At 39.8% G+C, this 18398-nt stretch overlaps 1 protein-coding gene across 4 annotated transcripts in view; it reads left to right on the forward strand.

Annotated features, from left to right (window-relative positions):
* The first annotated feature begins 687 nt into the window (after nucleotides 1-687).
* Nucleotides 688-18398, forward strand: part of KPNA6 (karyopherin subunit alpha 6) — a 56395-nt gene continuing 38684 nt past the window's right edge. The window contains exons 1-2 of one of the 4 annotated variants that reach the window (XM_079108934.1): nucleotides 743-826; nucleotides 10521-10576. Coding sequence is in view for 1 of the 4 variants with exons in the window: in XM_079108933.1 (XP_078965059.1) it covers nucleotides 802-805 (4 nt within the window). In the remaining 3 variants the exon portion in view is untranslated. Of the gene's footprint in view, nucleotides 827-10508; nucleotides 10577-15930; nucleotides 16049-18398 lie in introns of those variants that run through there. The other 3 variants (XM_079108933.1, XM_079108935.1, XM_079108936.1) reach the window with 3 other exon arrangements.

Consider the following 18398-nt stretch of genomic DNA (forward strand, 5'->3'; position numbering starts at 1 on the left):
GCTCTGTGTAACCCACCGTCTGGCATATTTATTTATTCATTCAACACTATGTGTCATATACTGAGCTAGGTGTTGGAGATACACTGGTGAACTATCCAGAATTGACCCTGCCCTCAAGGGGCTTGCTGCACAGGTCTCACTCTCTCTCTCTTTTTGGGGAGTGCTCTGTGCCAAACCCTCGACTGTGGGCATGCTAAGTATGCGCCCTAACACTGAGTTATACTCCCACTCCATATTTTTCTATTACTTAATCTCCCAAAAAGATTGCAATCTTAACTACAGCTTTGGGTGTTGTACTTAGTCAGAAAACCTGGGTTTAGTTTTGACTTCTTCCTTTCCCTATCTCTATAGCCTTGAATGAGTCGCTTTTCCTCTCCAGATGATTCCTTACTCCTATTCAGTTCAGGGTCTGTAATTGGCTTTAATTACCAAAGGAAGGGATAAGTTTCTGTGCGAAAAAGTTTCTGGGGAAGGCCATACCACAGAGAAAAAACAGTAGCAGAAACTGCCGAGAAGGTGGCACGTTTAACCTTCTTTAGTATGCATTCCTTCCAGTCTTCCCCCGCCCCACCGCCCAATTACTTCTTTGGTATTTCATCCCTATTCTCCACCTTTAATGGCTGCGGTCTCTTTAAATGCGCTCCTCTGGTGTAATCTAGGCGAGAAAGGGGGAGGGGGGAAACGCGTTTCGTCCCGGCGTCAATTGTTTGTCCTCTTCGGAGTGCCGTCCCGTAAGTCCGCCATATTGTCTGCTGAAGCTACCGCAGCTGCGGCCGCCAAGTCTGAGCGAGCGGAGCCGCGATGGGTAAGGAAACCAGGCAATTGGGTACATGGGTTGAGGCAGTTTGCGGGTGTGAGTCTGGCGAGAGCCCGTCCCCGATCGGCAGACGATGTCTGAAAGCCTCTCTAGATCGGTCTGAGGAGAGAAAGCAGGCCGGGAGTGCCCCTCGGGCCAGTTTGGGTTCGGACTATGGCCGCGCTGGGAGCAGTCCTCGGGGGCTGGTTCCGGGGACACCTTGGTACGCCTGGAGCCCCCACGTGCTAGCCTCTGGCCTAAACCCTCGCGTACCGAAGGAGTGGAAAGGGGGACACCTTCCAGCCTGCGCCGAGAATGGGGCTGGGGGACGGGCTCCCGGCGGCAGGCCTGGGCACAGCTAAGGGAGCCTTCTCCGGGCGTGTTTGGCCGACACTCTTCTGGACTAGATTCACTGGTTCCCCGAACTCAGGGAAGTCGTTTCTACGTCTCGGGGCGAGCCAGTTCTGGAGCGGTAACCAGGGACAGCTAAGTCGAGGGCAGCTTGGGCCGCTGAAGGCCAGAACTTATCTAGCCCAGGCGGAAACAGGGTGGTTCGATTAGACTCGGAATGACAGCCTTCGTTGTGGTTGAACCAGAGGCCAAGACCTCTTGGTCGTATATAAGGTCGGGGACTTAAGGTTTCTAGATCAGCCCTGATTGGAAGAAAAGGAGAGACCTGTTGATCTTTTTGTGGGGACTCAGGTTGACATGGCCTCTGCCCCAAGAGAATACGATGGCGAAGTCTTTGGATTTAGAGGCAAAACCACCAATGGTTATTCCGCTGCAACATCGAAAACTATGAAATTTGCTAAGCGCTTTGTGCAGGCGTTGTTTGTCTGCCTTACATGTCTTATTTTACTTAATTTGTACGACCTAATGGTAAAGGTATTACAGTTATTCCTGTTTTACAGATGGAAAAACTGAGGCTTCGAGAGGTAAAGTAATTTACCCAAGGTCACACACAGTAGCTGATCCAGGATGATCGCTCCAGAGCCCTAGTTTTTAAATGCATTTTATGGCCTGGCCCTCTAGTGGTTGGGCTGGAAGAAGGGGAAAGGAAGCTTTTAACCCTACATAAAGTTGTAAAGGTGTTTTTTTTGTTGTGAGCCCACTTTGAAATCTTCGAAGTCTGAATGAAACCAGAAAAGTTCAGAGTGAATTGCCAACCCCAACTTGTGTGGGAGAGCTAAGTGGGATTACAGAATTTTGTATAATCTCTGGGTCCTGAGCAAACATAAATTATTCCTTTGAGCTACAAGGCAGTGACTTTTAAATCACATCTGGTATTATAATCAGGCCTACCATTTCCTAGCCTTCATCCAGAGAAGTCATTTAATTGACAGATGAACCAATGCATATGGAAAGTATCTAGCATAGTCCACAATAAATGTCATTTTCCCTCTGTTCTGAGCTTTCTGTTTCTCATTTCTAAAAAGAGGGAAAGGACTGGGTACCCTGGTGCAAACCTGTAATTGCAGTAGCTCAGGAGACTGAGGCAGGAGGATTGCAAGTTTGAAGCCAGCCTCAGCAAATAAGCAAGGCCTTATGCAACTTTGTAGGACTCTGTCTCAAAATAAAAAAGGGTTGGGGATTTAGCTCAGTGGTAAAATATCCCTGGATTCAATCTTCAGTACCAAAAAAATAAAAAGGGGGAGAGGTGGTAGTGTTATCAAAGTTTTTGAAGCCTTTTAAGGGCTCTGGAAATAATCATTCCTTTCCACCTTCAATAATGTTAGTTCCTTTCCCTAAGTACTCTGGTTTCCAGAATCCTCTGGAAATAAGGTTGATAGGTCTATATTAGTAGCTACAGCTTTATATATCAAAAATTTAGTGGGATGGGAATATAGCTCAGTGGTAAGGCCCAGGGTTTGATCCACAGCATTGGAAAAAAGAAAAGGAAAAAAAAAGAATCTTAGGAGCTTTTGTTATAGATGCTTGTGTTATAAATTTTGTATTGGTCTTCAGTTTCAGAAACACAAGTAGGAAAATAATATTTATTAAGCTTAGTGGAATAGATTGGGAAACAATCTGAGAGATGACAACTAATAAGTAGCCAAACCAGGAGTGAGGTTCTTATCTATTTTGCTGCACATAAACCTCTAGAAAGATTTTAAAGTGTTAAGTTAGTACTTTTATTCAAGATGGAAGTTCTTCAGTAGAACAACAAAATCTGATCAGGGTCCTGAAGAGAATTTTTAGAGTCAGGTAACTTGCCCCTTACCAGCTCCATCTGTGGTACTTCTTCCCCTATTGTTGTGCTGCCTTGTCTTTGTGGTTGTCAGCCTTTTTACTCTTTTCTTTCTTTTTGCTCTTATACCATGGTGTTAGAACTAATATAGGACTAATATTTAATCCTGACATCTAATCCGAGATAGTTTGGGTTATCCCCATTAAAATGACAAATTTAAGCTGGGCATGAAGGCACACGCCTGTAATCCCAGCTACTTGGGAGGCCGAGGCAGAAGGATCGGGAGTTAAAAGCCAGCCTCTACAAAAGTAAGGCACTAAGCAAAGTGAGGCACTAAGGATTGAACCTAGTGTCTCTAAATAAAATACAAAAGAGGGCTGGGGATGTTGCTCAGTGGTCGAGTGCCCCTGAATTTAACCCCTGGTACCAAAAATAAATAAATAAATAAAGTAAAATGACAAACTGAGGCTTTCAGAAGATTAGGTGACTAGTCCAAGGCTGATAATCTAGGCACTCTAAGTGCCAGGGATACTAATATGACCTCTCCTTACCTTTTGAGTCTATAACCTGGTGTTTTACTGTCTCCCATGTATTCTCTGCTCCAGCTCTGGCCTATGTCCTATACTTTTTCTTCTTTTTCATTGTCCTTAACAGATCTCTTTAGTGATTTCACTGCTGTTAGGAACATTGTATGGGTGAAGCTTGCAGCATTGGAGGTTTACTTTATCCTGATTTTCCCTAGCAAAGACTTAAATCTCATTCGTCTTGGCAGGTACTTGCTGTCTTTTTTTTTTTTTTTTGGCGGTGTTGGGGAGGGACCTTGGATTGAACCCAGCAGCACTGTACCACTGAGCTATATCCTAGCCCTTCCTTCTCATTTTTTATTAGGGCCTAAGTTACTGAGGCTGGTCTCAAACTTCCCATCCTGCCTCAGCCTTCCAAGTCTCCAGGAGTTGCTGGGATTACTTGTTATCTTATCACCATTTCTACTACTTTGCTAACTAGGAATCTGGCAGCCGTTTTCCCAGCCCCAAGGTGGTAGGTCTTGATTAATATAAACTCTGAACCAGTCATTGTAATTCTGTCTTCCTATACAGTGATGGACTTAGGCATAAACATATGATGCAGTTCTGTCTAATTAGATGTGAAGGGAAACCTGGGGGACTTCTGGAGAAGCCTGCCTTCTTTAAAAGTGATTTGCCAACTTTAAAAAAAATTTTTTTTTTTTTTTTTTGCTAGTTTTTATTTTAACTGAGGTTTCACCAAAGTGTGAGAGCCTCAAAAAAGAGGTAGGAAAACTATAAGCCTTATTATATATATATTAATATATATTAATAATAATAATTATATATATTAATAATGCTTATTTGGAACTTGCTAAGTACTAGGCACCTTTCAAAATACTTTATATGTTAACTTATTTAATTCCCAGTTTCTCATTTTTTAAAATATTTTTAGTTGTAGACAGACACAATACCTTTATTTTATTTCTTTATTTTTATGTAGTGCTGAGGCTTGAACCTAGTGTCTCACACATGCTAGGCAAGCGCTCTATCACTGAGGTACAACTCCAGCCAGCTTCTCATGTTTTAGATGAGAAAACAAGCACAGAAAGGTTTAGTAACTCGGGCAATACAAGAGGATAGTCTTGCATCACATAATTACCTTTCAGTCAACAGTGGATATCAGTTATAGTGATCCCATAAGATTGTAGTGGAGATGAACTATTCCATTTGCCTAGTGAACATACAGTTGAAGAAAAGCTTTTTGCAGAACTTAATAAGCTCCTTAAAAAGTTTGAAAACATTAACTGGGTGTGGCAGCACATGCCTGTAATTCTAGCTCTTAGGGAGACTGAGGCATGACGATTGGAAATTCATGGCCAGCCTGGGCAATTTATCAAGACCCTGCCTCAAAATAAAAAATGAAAAGGGCTCAGAGTGGTGACACAAGCCTGTAACCCCAGTTACTCTGGAGGCTAAGGAAGGAGGATTGAAAGTTCTAGCCAATCTCTGCAACTTAGACTGTCTCAAAAAAAAGGACTTCGCAATGTAGTTCAGTGATAAAGCATCCCTGGTTTCAAGTCCCCATACCCAAAAATAAAAGGGCTGGAGATGTAGATCAGTGGTGGACTATAAAGATATGGGTACAATCCCCAGTACTACAAAAAAGAAATTTGAAAACATCAACCAGATGTGTTGGCACATACCTTTCTTCCCAGCTACTCAGGAAGGCTGAAACTTGAGCCCAGGAGTTTGAGACCATCCTCAGCAACATGAGACCCTCTCTCAAAAAGAGACAAGTTTGAAAATGTGGATCCAACACCAGGAGGTTTTCATTAATAAAGAGGAATGTTCAAGATATCTGTTTATAAGCAAATCTAATTAAAAAAACAAACCTGGGGATATAGTTCAGTGGTAAAGTGCTTACCTAGCATGTGTGAAGCCCTGGATTCAACCCCCAATAACATAAACAAGCAAATCATCATGAACATATTTTTTTAAGTAACTTTATTTTTTGTGTGTGGTGCTGAGGGTAGAACCCAGCGCCTCACACATGCTAGGCAAGCGCTCTACCACTGAGCCACAACCCAGCCCTCTTGAACATATTTCTGAAAAGAGTAACAAGCTCCCAAGAAGAGCCTCAGGTTCTTTAGCAAGTATCTTTAGAAAATATTATCACAGGAGATGACAAGATCCATGCATATTACTGCCCCTGAAAATCTTACAGTGGGACAAGATGTGGAGGTAGAAGACAGCAATATTGAGGATCCTAACTGCAAATCAATTAATGTGTGGATTTGTTTTATTTGTTGTTTGTTTTTTGTATTGCTGGGATTGAACTCAGGGCCTTGCATATGCTAGGCAAGCCCTCTCCACTAAACTGTGCCCGAGCCCTAATGTGTGCATGTCTTAGTTTTTAGCAAAAAAATTTTAAATGTTAAAAAATTTAAAAATACATTATTTTAGAAAAGAACTGGGTATGGTGGCACATGAACGTAATCCCAGCCACTAAGGAAACTGAGAAAACAGGATTACAAATTTGAGGCCAACCTGCGTAACTTGTCAAGCCTCTTACTTCAATGCCTGTAATCACAGAGCCTCAAGAGGCAGAGGCAGAGAATCCCAAATTCAAAGCCAACCTAAGCAATTTAGTGAGGTCCTGAGCAATTTAGGGAGACTATGTATCAAAATAAAAAATGAAAAGGGCTGGGGATGTGACTCAGTAGTTAAGGGGCCCTGTGTTCAATCCCTGGTACCAAAAAAGAAAAAGGGGAAAAGAAAGGGCTAGAGGTTTAACTCAGTTGTAGAACAGTTGCCAAGCACTTGTGAGGTCCTGGGTAATGGACATAACAAAAGAAAATACTTTTCTATAGCTAAACAATATGTTTTGTGTTTTATTCTGTTAAATCAAAAGGGTCAAAAAGTTTTTTGTTTTTTTAAGTTTATGAAGTAAAAAAGTTACATAAGCTAAGGTGGATGTATTACTGAAGACAAAAAAAGAGCTATATCTCCAACACTTTTTAGCGGCAGATGGGGGTGGCACTGGAGATTGAACCCAGGAGCAGTCAGCCACTGAGCCACATCCCCAGCCTTCCTTCCTTCCTTCCCTCCCTCCCTCCCTCTATTTATTTATTTATTTATTGAGGCAGGAGTTCACCAAGTTGCTTAGGGCCTCCCTCAATTGATGAGATTGGCTTTGAACTTAAAATCCTCCTGCTTCAGCCTTCCGAGTCCCTGCCCGACACTCATTTTTTATTTTGAGACCAGTTCTCATTAAGTTGCTCAGGGCCTTCTTAAGTGCCGAGGCTGGCTTTGAACTTGGATCCTCCTGCCTCAGCCTCCCCTGCTGCTGAGATTGCAGACATAGCACCACCATGCCCATCTCTAACACTTTTTTTATTTTTTATTTTGAGACAGGGTCTCCCTCATTTCCCAGACTGACCTCAAATTTAACAGTCCTGCTGCCTCACCCTCCTGAGTTGTTAGGATTTTACAGGCCTGCACCACCATGCTCAGCTAAGAAAAATATTTTTTATAAATTTCATGTAACCTAAGTGTTTATAAAGTCTGCAGTATACAGTAATGTCCTAGGCCTTCACATTCACTCACCATGCATTCACTAACTCACATAGAGCAGCTTCCAGTCCTGTAATATCCATTCATAATAAGTGCTTTATACTAATGTACCATCTTTTATACCACATTTTTACTGTAATGTTTCTGTTTGAATCATATAAAATACTTTAACATTGTATTATATTTGCCTGTAGTGTTCAGTACAGTAACAGGCTTTGTAGCCTAAGAAAAATAAGCTATACTGTATAGCCCAGGTGTGTAACAGAATATATCATTTAGTTTTGTGTGAGTACATTCTGAGGTATTTGCAGGATGAAATTTTTAAGGATGCATTTCTGAGACCATCCCATTGACATGTCTGTAAATGGAGAAGCCACTTACTCAGTATGGTTCCGACCAGAATATGGGCTATAAAGGGCTGTCTTCTTCCTCTGTAAAGAAAAGCCCTTTTGTGACTCTGAAATTGCCATTGTTGAGATTATGAGGCCGAATTTGTAAATAAGAGTAGACGATTTGAGACTTAAGGCTAGGGTAGAGAAGAAGAGCTCTTTATAATTTTGTATTTGAGGTGGGGGTACTGGGGCTTGAACCCAGAGGAGCTCTACCACTGAGCTACATCCTTTTTATTTCATTTTTTAAAAATTTTGAGACAGGGTCTTGCCCAGTTGCCGAGGCTAGCCTTGAATTTGTGATCCTCCTATCTCAGCCTCCCAAATTGCTGGGATTACAGGCATGAGCCACCATGCTTGGTTACTGTTGGCTTTACTAGTCTTATTCCATTTAGCATTTGCCCTTGTATTTTGCATTCCACGCAGAGTTCCTCCTTTCTACATAAGCATTCCTGGGGGAGGAAGTGGCAAAAGCAAAAGCAATCCCTTCCCCACCCATTTTTTTCTTTTGGAAATCTTGCATGATTTTCAAGGTGTGATTTAAATACCAACTACCTTTCACAACTATTTCATGTCTTCCAAATTGGAAGTGAACTTTCTTGAATTTTTTTTTTTTTTTTTTTGTCCAGGAATTGAACCCAGAGCACTTAACCACTGATCCACATCCCCAGCCCTTTTTATTTTTTATTTTGAGACAGAGTCTCACTAAGTTTCTCAGTGCCTCCCTAAGTTGCTGAGGCTGACTTCGAACTTGCAGTCCTCCTGCTTCAGCTTCCCCAGTTGCTGGGATTACCGGTGTGTGTCACTGCACCTGGCAACTCTCCTGAATTCTGCAGCATTTGTTCTTACCTTTCATATAACCCTTTTCATTTTCTTTTGTCCACAGTTTATTCTGAATAATTGGTTGTTTGATCAATCTTCAGAACCTCATTTTCCTGGTCTCTAAAATTGGGATAATAGGATTGTTATATGGGAATTGAATGAGGTATGTCTATAAAGCATTTCAGCATTGTGCATAGCACATAAGTAAATAACTAATAGCTGTTAGTCACTTAAGAAACTGTTTTCTGTTTGCTAGGTCCTGTAGTAACTCCAAAGATAAAAATCAGTTGGTTTTTGTTTTTGAGGGGAAAGTAAAAACATTATGAATACTTGTCTGAAACTTCTATTTTTAGGGGCTAAGTAGACCACAGTTATTCATTAAATTTTCAGCAAATGTTTGTGCACTATGTGCCAGAGACTGTTCTAGGCTCTAGAAATGCAGTGGTGAACAAAATAGACAAAAAGCTGTCTTTGTGGTGATATCCCAGAGTTTACATTCTAGAGAATAATTGAATGAAATAAGTCAAATGAGACTGGCAGATAAACTGGAGAGCTCCATTCAGTGTCTACCAAGTTCCAGCCAATTGTGGGTTTAGTGTTGCCTTATAGCATTCCTTTCCATAATCCTCTCCCTCTTGAAGCTGAAAATCTGAGTTTTTGTGTGATATTAACTACTTTGCAAATGCTGCTTATTAACTTTTGAAATGTCAAAACATGAAGTTCATCAAAAATAGGATTTTTTTTTTTTTTTTTAAGGTACCTGGGATTGAACTCAGGGGCGCTCAACTGCTGAGTCACATCCCCAGCCCTCTTTTTTATAGTTTATTTAGAAACAGGATCTCACTGAGTTTCTGAAACTGGCTTTGAACTCTCAATCCTCCTACCTCAGCCTCTCGAGCCACCGGCATAACAGGCATGCGCCACAGTGCTCAGCTTGATAGGATACTTAAGATAGGATTCTTAAGGCCAAATGTGGCTCAAGAATTGCCTGTCTTAATTGCCTAGATTAATCTATTTTATGATATTCTATGTATTTTACAAAATTCTGTATTTGAAATAATATTTATTCATTTATTGTAATATTGGGGATTGAACCCACAGCCTTATACATGCTAGGCATGTGCTCTACCACTGAACTTTTGCCCCAGCCCTTTTTTAGTTGATTTGTTTTGGTACCAGGGCTTGAACCCAAGAACGCTTAACCATTAAACCTCATCTCCAGCCCTTTTTATTTTTAGACAAGATCTCTCTATGTTGCTTAGAGCCTCGCTAAGATGCTGAGGCTGGCCTTGGACTTGAGATCCTCCTGCCTTAGCCTTCCGAGTCACTTGGATTACAGGTGTTCACCACCACACCCAGCTTGTTTTGGTTTACTGTAATGTGTTGGTTACTTAATTTTGGTACTTAACATCTCATACTTTTGATGGCATAAGCTCTGCAATTTTCTTGTTCCTCTTGTGCTTACGTTGTTCGTATTATCTTCCAGTCATTTTCTTAATAGGACTGTAAGCCACTTACCCATTGTGTGTGTTAATTTAGTTAAAACTAGATAATTTGTAAACCCACTTAACTAGGCAGACTATCGGACTCAATGGTATGTTAAGTGTCAATGAACTGATATCACCTGCTTGTTGTTATAACTTCTTTCAGGAAAACTTGGCCATCTGATTGATAGATACAAGTTGCTAGCAGCTGAGGATGTAGCTCAGTTGGTAGACTGCTTGCCTAGCCTGCACAAAGCCCTGGATTTGATCCCCAGCACCAAAAAAAAAAAAAAAAAAAAAAGTTGCTAGCATTAGTGGATTAATAGGTATATTAAATATTAGTAAGATTTGTATGTCTCCCTCTCTTGGATTGGGCAGTCCAGAGTGCTATAGATGCATATAATTAAGGAATCGATATAGTCAAGGGATCTACCCTAGCAGAGGGGAGTCAGGAAGTCTTTAAGCTAAGACCTGGTTTATTGATAGGAGTTCTTAGTGGGGAGTAGGAGGAAAAATGAGTATTTCAGAAGCAAAAGATTGATGGGCTAGTCGTGTTGGTAACATAAGGGAATGATGTTTGGACTTAATCCTAAAGACAGCGAAATGCAATTGAAGGGCTTTAATCTCAGAAGTGACATGATCTTATTTATTAGTTTTCACAGTGCTGGGGATTGAACCCAGGGTACTCTACTACTGAGCTATATCCCCAACCCTTGTTATTTTTATTCTTATTTTGTGACAGGGTCTCGCTAAATTGCTGAGACTGCCTTGAATTTGTGATCCTCCTGCCTCAGCCACCTAAATTGCTGGGATTTCAGGTGTGTGTCATTGCATCCAGCTTATGATCTTATTTATTTCTATATAAATATATAAATTTTAAGATATATACATATATAACATTGTGTGTGTGTGTGTGTGTGTGTGTGTGTGTGTGTGTGTGTGTGTAAAAACTTGGGCTGTTCTGGAAAGAATGAGTTAGAGTGCAGTAAAATTTCAACTAGGAGATTCCCCCTTCCCCCAATATTTGGAAATTGAACCAGGGATGCTCTAACACTAAACTACATCCTGAGCCCTTTGAAATTTTATTTTGAGATAGGGTCTTGCTAAGTTGCTGAGGCTGACCTCAAACTTGTGATCCTCCAGTCTCAGCCTCCTGAGTCACTGGGGTTACAGGTATGTGCCACCATACCCAGCTTCAACTAGGAGATTCTTTTAAGTAGTGTGGTAGTCCTAGCAAGAGTGCAGTGACTGAAGTGATAACAGTAGGGAATAAGAGTTAGGGACTTGAATCCACAAGACTTGATTATTAATTTCATCTAGTGGTAGTGGAAGCTGAGTGGGTGTAGGGAATCAAACAGGACTCCTAGATCTCTTTTTTGAGAAGCAGAATGAATAATCATGCTGTTCACTGGGTTGAGTTTAAAATTGGACATTTGGAAATGTCTGAACTACAATGGAAGGTGTCCAAAAAGCACTGGAATATAGAAGTCAATCTCAAAAGTGAGGTCTTGGAGTGGACATAGTTTTGATCATCTATATGTTCAGCTCTTTGTAAATATGGTACCTAAATCCTTGGGAGTCACTGTGTGACCCAGACAGATGCGGTTAAGTTAGAAAGAGAGAACAGGGCTGGGGATGATGAAGGTCAGTGGCAGAGAATGTGCAAAGCCCTAGATTCAATGCCCAGCACAAAAAAAAAACGAGAGAGAGAACCTCAAGGTACATCAGCTTTAATTTACAGGAAGAAAATATACAAACAGCAGCCAGAGTTGGAGGTAGAAAATAGGAGTAATGGATCTCCCAAAGACCAAAGGATAGAGGGTATTTCAAGAAGGAAGTAGCTATCAGAATTAAGTGCTAAGGGCTGGGGCTGTAGCTCAGTGGTAGAGCGCTTGCTTAGCACATGTGAGGCACTGAGTTCAGTCCTCAGCACCACATAAAAATAAACATAGAATAAAGGCATGCTGTCCATCTACAACTACAAAAAAAAAAAAAAAATGAAGTGCTAAAAAAAAGTTAATCTGGCATCATAGAGTTGGTCAGCAGCCTTTACAATAACAGTTTAGTTGGCAAAGGGGCAAATGAAAGTTAGCTAAGATATGAGAGAGGCAAACTGTTTTAAGTTTGGGTATAGACAGATGTGATGGTGGATACCAGTAATCCCAGCTACTTGGGAGTCTGAGGCAGGGGAATCACAAGTTTGAGGCTAGCCTAGGCAATTGAGCGAGACCCTGTCTCAAAATAAAATAAAATATTTAAAAAGGACTGGGAAATAGCTCAGTGGTAGAGCACTCGTGAGTCATGGGATTTGATCCCAGTACCACACACATATACTGAGAGAATAAGTAAGTTGAGTCTCTTGTAATGTCCAGAGAAGAGATTGTGAGAACGTGAATTAGGGCAATGGCAGTAGGAATGAAGAAAAGAGAGAGAGGGCTGGGGTTGTAGCTCAGTGACAGAGTGCTTGTCTAGCATGTGTGAGGCACTGGGTTCAATCCTTAGCATTGCATAAAAATAAACATAAAATAGACATACTGTCCATCTACAACTACAAAAAAATTTTTAAAAAGAAAAAAGAGAGTTCAGGGATAATTAGGAAATAGGACTGGACACTCTCAGTGAAATGGCAGTTCACTTATCCTTGACAATTCAAGGACTCTCAGGTTTCTGGTTTGAAAAGCTGAGATCGATAAAGATCCTTTATACCTTATTATGTCAGGGATGCGGGGAATTGAGCACAGGGCCTCAAGCAGGGTAGGCAAATATTTCAGATTTTTTTTTTTTTTAAGTTGTTGATGGACCTTTATTTTACTTATTTATTTATATGCATTGCTGAGAATTCAACCCAGTGTCTCTCACATGCTAGCAAGCATTCTACCACTGAGCCACAACCCCAGCTCCCTCAAATATTTTCTTTTAATTTGTTAAAATTGACACAATTTTTGTACATATTTCTGGGGTTCAGTATGATAATTTTTTATGCTAATTCAGTAAATATATGTAATATATAATAATCAAGTCAGGGTAATTAGCATTTCTGTCTTCCAACATTTCTATGTGTTAGAAATCATTGGACTCTTCTAGTTATTTTGAAATGTCATAAATTGTAAGTTAGATTGTTGCCCCACTATGCTGTAGAACTAATTGCTCCTAACTATATTTTGCTACCTGTTATTTAATCCCCCATACCCTACTTTGACTAATCTCTGGTGACTTCTATTATATTTTTCTTCTTTTATGAGATCTTTTTAAACTTCCACAAATGAGTAAGAACATGCAGTATTTGTCTTTGTGTGTGGCTTTTATCACTTAACATCCAGTTTCATCCATATTGCCACAGATGACATGATTTCATTCTTTATGGCTGAATAATAAACCATTGTGTATATATCTCATTACCTTTATCCATTCATCTGTTGATAGACACCTTAGTTTATTTCATATCTTAGCTATAGTGAATAAGTGATACAGTAAACAAAGAAGTGCAGGAGTCTCCTTGACATCATGATTTCATTTCCTTTGGTTATATATCCAGTATTGGGATTGTTGGATTTTATGGTAATTCAACATTTTTAGGGTTTTTGTTTGATTTGTTTTGGTACCAGAGATTGAACCCAGGGGCACTTAACTACTGAGCCACATCCTCAGCCTTTCTTTGTATTTTATTTAGAGACAGGGTCTCTCTAAGTTGCTTTAGGGCCTCACTAAGATGCTGAGTCTGACTTTGAACTTGTGATCCTCCTGTCTGAACTTTCTGAGCACTGGGATTACAGGCGTTCACCACTGCACCTGGCCCCCAGTCCTTTTTTTATTGTGAAAATGGGATTGCTTTATTGATTTCTTTGTCAGCAAGTTTGTTATTGGTGTGTAAAAGTGCTATTTTCTGTCTGTGGATTTTTCTATCCTGCAACTTGACTAAATTTATCAGTTCTGTTTTATAGATTCTACATCTAGGTTTTTCCTTATACAAAATCATCTGCAAACTGAAATAATTTGATTTCCTCCTTTCCAATTTTGATGCCCTTTATTTCTTTTTCTTTCCTGATTGCTCTTACTAAACTCCAAGTACTATGTTGAATAAAAGTGGTGAAAGTGGACAACCTGGTCTTGCCTCAAATTGTAAATGAAACACTTCAGTTTTCCCCATTTAGTATGTTATTAGTTGTGAGTTTGTCATATATACCCTTTACTGTGTTGATGTATATTTCTTCTAATTGATTGACAGTTTTTATCCTGAGAGGATGTTACATCTTATCAAATGCTTTTTCTACATCTGTTCAGATGATCATAAGATTTTTTTTCTTCATTCTGTTGATGTTATGTATTACTTTTATTCATTTGTGAACGTTGAATCCTTGCATCCCGGGGATAAATCATACTTGATCATGGTATTTAATATTTTTGTTGTGCTGTTGGATTTGTTTTTTTGATGTTGAGAATTTTTGCATCTCTGTGCATAGAATGTTGATTTATAGTTTTCTTTTTTTGTGTGTCCTTGTCTGCTTTGTATCAGGGTAGTGCTAACCTTGTACAATGAGTTTGAAACGACTTTTTCTCTTTTAACTCTTCAAAATAGTTTGAGGAGAATCGGTGTTAGTTCTCTAAAATTTTGGTAAAATTCAGCAGTGAAGCCATCAGTTTCTGGGCTTTTCAGTGTTTGGAGACCTTATTACTGATTCCCTCTTGTTACTTGCTACTGGTTTGTTCAGGTTTTCTGTGTCTTCATGGGTCAATTTTGGTAGACTATATGCATCCAGAAATTTATCCCATTTCCTCCAGGTTTTCCAATTTGTTGACAGATAATTCATGATTGGCCCTAATGATTCTTTGTATTTCTTTGGTATCAGTTGGAATGTCTCCTTTTTATCTCTTAATTTTATTTATTTGAATTTTCTCTCTTTTTTTTGTTAGACTACCTAAACTTAAACCCAACTTTTCATTTCCTTGATCAGTTTTTACTACAGATAATAAATTTATATTTTCTCTTAGGACTGATTTTAGTTTATCCTACAGGTTTTGATATGTTATGCTTTTATTTTCATGTTTCAAAAATTTTTGAAATTTCTCTTTTAATTTCTTCCATGATCCATCAATTAGTTTTCAGGAACATTTGTTCAGTTTCCATGTATTTGTATATTTTCCTTTTTTTGTTGTTTTTTGTTCTTCATTTCTAGGTTTTATTTTGTTGCAGTTCTGAGGATTGAACGCGGGCTGCATACATGCCAGATAAGCACTCTACCACTGAGCTGTACCCCCAGCCTGAAATCTTTTCTTTTCTTTGGTATTAGAGATTGACCCCACAGGTGCTTGATCACTGAGCCACTCCCCAGCCCTTTTTAAATTTTTATTTATTTATTTGGTACTGGGGATTGAACCCAGGAGCACTTAACCCCTGAACCACATTCCCAGACCTTTTTTATATTTTTATGTAGAGACAGGGTCTCAATGGCTTTGAACTGGAGATCCTCCTTCCTCAGCTTCCTGAGCTGCTGGGATTATAGGCATGCGCCACTGTGCCTGGCTTTTAATATTTTATTTTGAGACAGGGTCTCACTAAGTTGCTTAGGGCCTTAGCCTCTTGAGTCACTGCTCAAAATACATGGATGTATGTGTCTTTCAAGACTTGACAGATTTTTAGCTATTATTTCACTTAATAGGTTTGCAGTGCATTTTCACAACCCCTGTGGTACAAGTGTTTGCTTTAAATGCACGTATTAATGATGTTCCATAAGTCTTGTAAGTTTTCTTCATTCATTTTATTTTAATTTTATTTTTGTCTGGCAGAGTTATTTCAAAACACCTGTCTTCAGGCTCAGAAATTCTTTCTTCTGTTTGGTCTAATCGGTTGTTAAAGCCCTCAGTTATATTTCTTATTTCATTGATTATGTTCTTCAGCTGTGATATACTATTTGTTGAATTTCTCATTCAGATTATGGTTTCCTTATTTCATTGAATCATCTATATTCTCTAAATCTCACTGTTTCCTTAGGATCATTATTTTTAATTCCTTTTCACATATTTGCAGATTTATTGAGTACCCTTTAGAGGGAAGGAGTTTTTCGTTAACATGGGATGGAGGTTTTTAGTTGGGTAGGTACTTTGTAGAGCACAGAAGTGCAGCCTCCATGTAATTCCTTTCTTTTCTTTTTTTTTAGTTTTTTCCACACATGTATATAGGGTGATAGTGTCTGTCTCGTTCTGCCGTCCTTCCCATTCCCACCCCTCCATGTGATTTCTTAACTAATCACCATCAGCAGTGTCTGGACATGCCACAGTGGTCTGCACTGCAGGTGAGTGTTGCAGTGGTACAAGTTTGCAATTGACATGGACTTTCAAAAGTACTTAACCACAGGGCCATGTAAGGCAAGTGGCCATGACAGACACAATGCCAAGGGCAAGTGGTACAAAGAGGCATGTTCTCCAGCCTCTTGGGGAGAGCAGAGATGGTGCTGGCGCTTCTGCAAGGTGGTTGTTGAATCTCAGCACTGTAGGCCTCAAAGGGTCTGCCTTCAGGCATTGCCAAGTTGAGCACTTCTGTCACTAGGGCTTTCTGGCAGAGAACCAAGAGTCCCATGCTGTAGAGGCCTATCCTCTCTTCAGGGAAAACACTAGAGGCCACCCACTGACCACTAAGGCAGGGTAGACTCTAGAAATGGTTCCATTCTTGGGCTGGGGAGATAGCTCTGCTGGTAGAGTGCTTGCCTTGCAAGCACAAGACCCTGAATTAGATCCCCAGTACCGCAAAAAAAAAAAAAAAAAAAGGTTCCATTCTCAAGCTGGTACAGTGCTGCAGCAGCTTGGGCTTGAAGAATAGGGGATAATGTGAGTTCCTTCTCTGGAGTACGATAGTCAGACTGACCCTAGGCAACTTCCAAACTAGGTTTAACAACCCTGTGAGTACTGTGGAGCTCTATGGTTAGGACTGCCTGTCTGAAGTGATGATGGTGGGGGTGGGGGTAGGGGTTGTGGTAGTCACTTGGATTTTCCTGCTTAATCCCGCTCCCCCTGCTGAAATGTGGTTCTCCCTCCCCAACCCCATTTGGGGAACTGGGGTTGTTTCTCTGTGCTACCATCTCTAGTCTTCCTGCTGTTGGGGTTCTCTTTACTTCCTCACTGAGTTCCATTGTTCCTCAGTCATTCCTTTGTGGCCCTGCATCATCTCTGTGGTGGTGGCATTGTTAAATATTTTTGTTGAATTTTAGTTGAGAATTTATAGATGTTTATTTTACTAAACCATACTTTCAGTGTTTAAATAGTTCATATAAAAAGAGAGCAGAAAAATTGTTTTGTTCTTCATGAGAACTGAGAAATGGGACAGTTGCTGGGGGTGGGGGATGAATAAAAAAAAAGCAGCACTCAGAAGTGTCTGGCTGATGGTCAGTTTGAAACATTGGAGATGGTGAGATTCCTGGAACTATTTCTGCAGTGCTGTTTTTAGCTAGCAAAATTTTAACTCAACAATGCCAAAAATTTGCCATCAGCCTTGTATTTATTTGCAATAATTATCTACTCAGTAGATGAGCAAGAAGATAGGCAAAATTTAACCAGTCCGTTTTGTTTTGTTATGATATCTTTGATAAGAAACTAAGCCAAACAAGTTTTAGAAGAACATCTTCAAAATGTTTGGGACATCTTTTTGAAATCCTTTAATATCTCCTGTGTATTGTGTGTTATCTTCCCACCCTTCAAATTCTCAGCATTGTGGCTGACTTTATACTTTGGGAGAATTTTTATTTAATTAAGTTCAATATAGGTGTTGGTCTGCAGTTGTACTTCCATTTGTGGCTGGTTGGATTTGTGTTCTAGAGAGAAAACTCAGTGTAAAACAAAAATTTGTACTATAAAGATGAGTTCCTAAAAATCAGGTGTGATGATTAAAATGTGGCATATTTTATTTTATTTTATTTTATTTTATTTTATTGCAGTACTTGAGATTGAACCCAGGGCCTGACACATGCTGGACAAGCAGTCTACCACTAACCTACATCCCCAACCTTAAATGGGATGCTCTTAAGCAAGGGAAAATAAATGTAGAGTCCTCTTTGAGGGTTCCGCCCACCACCCTCTGGTACTGGGTATTGAATTTAAGGGCACCCTACCACTGAACTACACTCTCAGCCCTTTTAATTTTTTAAATATTTATTTTCTTCATCATCATCATTATTATTATTTGGTACCTGGAATTGAACCCAGGGTTATTTAACCATTGAACCACATCTCCAGTTCTTTTATTTTTTATTTTGAGACAGGGTCTCCCTAAGCGAGAGTGACTGAGGCTGGTTTTGAACTTAAAATCCTGTGCCTCAGCCTCCCAAGTGTAGGGATTATAGGCATGCACCATAGTGCCCAAAGATGTGAGTGATATTGTTCAAGTTATAGCACCTCTGAACCTGGCTTCTTAACTGTATGCCACTAATTGACTTTCACATTGATTAATAGGAGTTAGATATCGCGTGAAAACATTTTTAATAATTGTCCTCAAACCAGGGACTTAAAATAGCTGCTTTCATTGTTGTCTTATCTAGTTTTGTTTGGCACAGCATTGTAAAAATTTAGTATGAGTGCTGTCCCTACCACTACCTGACATACAACTCTTAAAATGTCCTGTTAAAAATCATTGACTTCTTTACTCTTTAAGGG

This window comes from Sciurus vulgaris (genome assembly GCF_902686455.1).
Source record: "Sciurus vulgaris genome assembly, chromosome: 1".
In the NCBI taxonomy this organism is placed as follows: domain Eukaryota; kingdom Metazoa; phylum Chordata; class Mammalia; order Rodentia; family Sciuridae; genus Sciurus; species Sciurus vulgaris.